The sequence below is a fragment of the Hemitrygon akajei genome, chromosome 18 (genome assembly GCF_048418815.1).
Source record: "Hemitrygon akajei chromosome 18, sHemAka1.3, whole genome shotgun sequence".
Classification (NCBI taxonomy): Eukaryota; Metazoa; Chordata; class Chondrichthyes; order Myliobatiformes; family Dasyatidae; genus Hemitrygon; species Hemitrygon akajei.
The window spans coordinates 8,476,994-8,482,993 of NC_133141.1; the positions used below are offsets into that span (position 1 = coordinate 8,476,994).

Consider the following 6,000-nt stretch of genomic DNA (forward strand, 5'->3'; position numbering starts at 1 on the left):
ACCTTTGAACTTTGCATTTTGAAAAATTTGACTTTGACTTGTGGGGTTCTCAGCAGCCTCATTTTGCATGCTCCATATTTAAACAGAATATCAGTTTGGCTTTCTCAATGTACAGGTTCTACCCTACCTAGTTCACAAATGCTAGGCATATGCAACCCATTTGCAAGACTGGCAGGGTGAATTTGCCAGGGGGTGTAGGCATCTTCTGCTGTGTGGGAACTTGACTCACTGTAACATTTCCCACCCTCAGACTGTTTGGGTTGTGGACAATCCATAGGAACCCTGCCGTAACCTAGCGACCGCCTGCAATATGACAGATCTTACGACAGAGCTGCCAAGACTGAGCCCAGCAGCGCACACAGCAAGTCAAGCAGAATCTATGGAAGGGTATAAACATTTGATGTTCTGGGCCGAGACCCTTCACCTGGACTGATGATGGGTCTTGGCCTGAAGCATCAGCTGTTTATTTCCCTCCATAGATGCCAACTGGCTTGCTGAGTTCCTCCAGCATTTTGTGCATGTTGCTCAATATTTCCAGAATCTCCAGTGTCTAAGATTGAGCTGGGGCCCGTTTGTAGTCTGACTGTCTCTGGGTCCCCAGTTGTGCTGCAGTAAGCCAAGGGTCAAAACTATGAGGTTAGATGTAAGCCTAGTTAGCTCTCTGCTGACCTACATGAAAAACGAAAGCTTATTTCTAAGCGGTCTGCTTCCAGCAGAGGGGAGATCTCCACATAAGGCAAAGCGAGCCTTCTCCACATGCCACGCCATAGCCTCTGAAATAAGCAGTTGCTGTTTTGCGTTACCATGCACCCTCCACCATAGAACTCATCCAACCCTCTACCATAAGGTTCCCGCATAAAAGCTGTTATGGAAAAGTTAAAAACTGTACAGTGTCCCTTTTCTGCCACAGTAGCATAGCAGTCAGTGCGACACTATTACAGTTGGAGGCCAGTTCCAGTGTTGTCTGTAAGGAGTTTGTACAATCTCTCTATGGAATGCGTGAGTTTCCTCCGGGTACTCCAGTTTCCTTTCACAGTCCAAAGACCTGTGGCTTAGTAAGTTAATTGGTCATTGCAAATGGCCCTGTGATTACTTGTTACACCACTGGCGCTTAGGGCAGCAGTGAAGGTTCTCCATCTCTATTGTGCCCCAGGTGTGGTTCTCACTGTCCTATTGTGCCCCAGGTGTGGTTCTCACTGTCCTATTGTGCCCCAGGTGTGGTTCTCACTGTCCTATTGTGTGGTTCTAGGTCCTGCTTTCTGCCTCTACGGCGCTTTTATCATGTCAGTAGCTTCCTCTTGGTTTTCACCCAGTCAGTCATGCATGTCCCAGGTGGCAACCCAGGAATACCATCACACACAGATGTAGGATTCTTCATTGCTGTTTCCATTTTTTTTTTACCAATCTGGGTTGTTGGCCCTGAGCTGAACCCCCGAACCTGGAGGACTAGTGGACCACTCTTAAACTGGCCGCTACCCTTTGACCTGTTTAGCATGGGTGACCGAACCAAGAGTCAAAGCACAGGGCCCTGACTCCAGCGAACACAGCTCTCTGGGTCACTGAGGCACGCAAGCCTCCAAACCCTACGACAAACTTGTGGCCCTCTTGGAGCTGTCCTGTGATTAGGCTAGGGTTAAATAGGTGGGTTGCTGGACAGCACATCTTGTTATGCTGGAAGGCCCTGTTCTGCACTATACCTAATAAATCAATCAATAAATCAATAAATTTTGCAGGGATAAGCCTGACTTTATGCAGTACCAGACTGGCAATCTGTTTTACTTCACAGACAGTTTTTATTTTGATTAAAAATCAATCAGAAGAGTTATTAACCATCTTGGCTATTCACCACACCTACAAGTATGTTACACTGTTGTGCAGAGTCAAAGTGCACTTGCTGTGCCTTAGCTGGGAACCTTGTTAATTCCTCTGGTCGGTAATTAAGTTAATGCAATTTTTCTTTTATTTCTTCACACAGTCGAAGAAAGCAGTCTTGCTGTTTCCTGTGAGTAAAACCTCCCACAGTTTTTTGCTACTGATTTTTATTTGAGCAGTCACTCAGTGCTGGGGTTTCACTTGTCTTTGCTTGTGCGTGTTTGTTTCTGCAGCCAACCTGCAAGGCCGCACCCTGGATATCATCCTGTACGTGCTAGGCGCGTTGGTGCTCCTGACAGTGGTGGTGGTGGTCCTCCTGCTGCTGTATCGCCGGCGGGCAGCCTTGGGCTCACGGCGCAGAGCCTTTGAGAGTGCGCGGTACAGCCGAACATCCTCTGCACCCAGCGAGTCGGTGGAGAAAAACATCCTGGTGTCAGACATGGAGATGAACGAACAGCAGGAATAACGATGGGCCTTTTCTTCATCCTCGAGCAGTATGGAAAGCATAGACTGGTGATCGGAACACAAAGAGCTGAGTCCCACCACCGTAATGTTCAGGATGCAGTTGGCACTGCTTAGTGGGGATATGCCTTTATAGGAAACCCGTTTATTCCCTATGTGTATATGTATATATAATATACTGTATGTATGTATTATATATAGATATACAGAATATATTTACATCACACTGGTGGAATTTGCCTCACTGCGATGATCTGACAATGGAGGCAATTTGTATCCATGAGGGCACCCCAATAAACAAGCTTCAACTGTCTTATTGACTATGGTCCAGGAGTGTTTTTATGTAAAAGTGCGTAAAACTAAGTGTAAAATTGTCATGCACTACGTGTGATGAGCCTTCCCTCGGTTTCAGCTTGGTAAAGGTGTTGGCCACAGTGTTAACCCCAGTCATTTTGCAGATGAAAATGGAGGAATATGTTTACACTGAGTGAGAGAGACCTGAACTATTCACCTTTGACCTTGAAATATTTCCCAAGAACAGCACTTGATCTCCTTGTGACTCCAACCCTCTAGAAGCTGTGGAAAGCTTAGAGCAGCACAGAAAATAGACAGAGGTGACACTAGTACAAGGGTTCCCAACCTTTTTTATGCCATGGACCCCACCATTAACCGAGGGGTCCGTGGACCCCGGGTTGGGAACCCCTGCACTAGAAGAATCTTAAGAGATTGGGGGGTGTACTCGATTGATACAGGGTGATTTTTAACTCCTCTGACCTGTCACTTGTTATACACTTGACTCATATTTAAGGTTGTTTGTGTTTGGCAGAATGGAGCGAAGGAAACATTTCTTCTGGTGGGGAAATTGGAATCAGGGTGGGGGGGTGGAGGGAATAAGTGGTGATGTCAGGAATGGCAGCATCAAAATGCTAGAACTCTGCCTGTAGATACCAGAGGTTAGAGGTCAATTGATAATGTCAAAATTGGGATTGAAGACCTTTGATAGGAAGGTACACCAAGAGTTGCAAGTGTAAAAGGAAAATGGAGTTACGATTCAAACTAAGCATAACCTGGTAGAAGGGCAGCACAGAGTTGAGGACTGAATGGCCTTCTGTTTTTGTCTCAATTTGCATTCAGCCAGGAGTTGAAAAACCTGTCTTTAAAAGTTGTTTGAACATTTTCATTGTGAAGGCAGAAGAGACAGAAATGAACCAGATCAGATGTGGAGCACGTTCAAGTTGGCAGATGTGGGAACATCTTCTTTTCCAGATGTCCAATGTCTCCTGTTTGAAAGACAGGTAATGGAAATATGGGATCTGTGAAAGAAGTGTCCACTTCTAATGGGCCAGTAGGAAGTTTTCTGGCTCCTGAGGGTTGCTACCCTCATTAGATTTTTATTGTATCAGTCTGGGGAAGTGACTGGTCAACAGATCACAGAGAAGATCTCAAAGAAATGTGGTTGGTAGGTTAATTGGCCATTGTAAATTTCTCTCTGTGTGAATGGAAGAATCTGGGACAAGTTGTGGGAAAGGGCAGAGAATAAAATGGGCTTAGTGCTGGGTGGGTTTAAATGGCTGGTGGATGGCTAAAAGATCCGTTTCTGTGACCTTGAGTCCTAATGTTGGTGGAAAGTAGGTGAAGTGTTCCTAGAGAAGAATAGAGGGCTCAGGGAAGGTTACAAATACCAGTGAAGAACGATGTTGGTGAAGGATGGGATATTGAGGCAATGAGGGAGAAGAGGGGAGCAGAGCTCATAGTTTGGGAGGACTGGAGCCACAAGGTACTGTCTATAAAACTCTGGTTAGACACACTTGGAGTATTGTGTTCAGATCTGGTCACCTCAGTATAGGAAGGATGTGGAAGCTTTAGAGAAGGTGCGGAGGAGATTTACCAGGATGTTGCCTGGATTGGAGAGTATGTCTTAAGAGGAAAGGTTGAACTAGCTCGGGCTTTCCTCTTTAGAGCAAAGGAGGATAAGAGGTGATTTGGTAGAGGTGTACAAGATGGTAAGAGGCATGGATTAAGTGGACAGTCATCACCTTTTTCCCGGGGTGGAAATGGTTAATACGAGGGGGCATGATTTTAAAGAGATTGAAGGAAAGTATACGGGGGATGTCAGAGGTAAGTAAGCCGGCTGGTGGCGTAGAGGCATCATCATTGGACTTCAGAGCGAAGGCTCCTGAGTTCGAATCCGTCCGTCCGTGCTGGGTTGAGCATTGAGCTAGCAACTCGGCCTGGTAAAAACAAGAAAGCCTGCTAAAAAAAAGCCATCACGACGGCGTCCCGATGACTCCACCCGGAGTTAAGGGCTATAGAGCAGAGGTAAGTATTTTACATAGGGATAGACTCTTAGGTAGGCAAGACTGAAGGGCTATGTGGTAGGGAAGGGTTAGAATGATCCTGGAGTAGATTAAAGTATGGTAATGTAATACCAGGGTATAAATGACTGAATTTTAGCATCATGCCTCCCCATGGTACGAGTATCAAAGTATGAGGATGAGAGGCCATTGTTTTAAAATGGGAGTTTTAAAGTAGATCTGAGAGTTGGGTTTTTTTTACACAGAGAGTGGTTGATATCTGGAGCTTGCTGCCAGATGAGGTGGTGGAATCAGAGATAGTCACTACGATAAAGGGCATTTAGACAGAGATATGAATAAGCAAACCATAGATGGATGTAGACCTAATGTGGGCAAATAGTATTATTGTAGATGGACAAAAGGGTTTGTGTGGGCATGGTGGGACGAGGAGCCTATTTTTATGCTGTACAGATCCATGACCTTTTGATTGAAATAAATCCTCCTATTTTCTGACATTCTTTCAGTTGACGACATTGTAACACTAGAGACCAACGTGCATCTGAAGCCATTACAAAGAATTCTGTAGGGCACTTTATTGTAATAGTGATCTGTACACAGCCATGAAGAGTCTCGGTGCCAATCATAGGATGCAGGGTGTGGTTGTGGTGATGTTGGTGTGCGCGTGTAGCCAGAACAGGCTCACTTCATGTCAGTGGCCACACATTACTTTGCCTGTCAGAATACGAAGAGGAAAGCAGCAAACTACTAACGAGCCTGCTCAGTGTAACTGTTTGAACCAACTTCATCTGTGCAGAAGGTCCAAATAAATTTAGAGTAAAATCTGTTTGATTTTCAGGGGTTAGGGAATCCAGTAGGGATTTGGCCCTTTCCTGCACTGGAAATGACTTCAAGCTTTTCATTCTTACACAATTTGTGATCGAGGAGCTCTAAAAAGTGATTTTCTGTCCATTTCTATTGCTGAATATAACAGAAGGCAGAAACATTTGCCAAACAGGATTCTCAGAATAAAGTGTTTTTTAAAGTTTATGTTCTGAAGAGTTTTTATTTTGCTGTAATTCTCAAAGAATTAGATTGTAACTCTGCCAACCAGAGTGATTGATTGTGTCTTCACTGCGGATAGTCAAGTAGATTGAAATTGATTTTAGATTCTACTGCATGGGTGATGCACATTAGCTGGGCAGAGCCCGGCAGGAGATTTCAGGCTCTCTGTTGTATTACACACCCTTTATTATTTTCCCTTCAGATCATTTAAATTGCAAACTTATAAAGCACCAATCAGAAAATGACTGATTATCAGACTCACCCATATCTTGAGAATTTATAAAATGTTGGAGAAAGGGTGGTGTCCAAA

General features: G+C 44.7%; 1 protein-coding gene across 1 annotated transcript in view; it reads left to right on the forward strand.

Moving 5' to 3' along the window:
• The window catches only part of mrc2 (mannose receptor, C-type 2), a 228,112-nt gene extending 222,439 nt beyond the window's left edge, over positions 1–5,673 (forward strand). Inside the window, exons 29-30 of the mRNA XM_073070731.1 lie at positions 1,976–2,002; positions 2,106–5,673. Of these exons, the coding sequence (XP_072926832.1) occupies positions 1,976–2,002; positions 2,106–2,338 (260 nt within the window). The 3' untranslated portion in view covers positions 2,339–5,673. The remainder of the gene's footprint in view (positions 1–1,975; positions 2,003–2,105) is intronic.
• Positions 5,674–6,000: the final 327 nt, after the last annotated feature.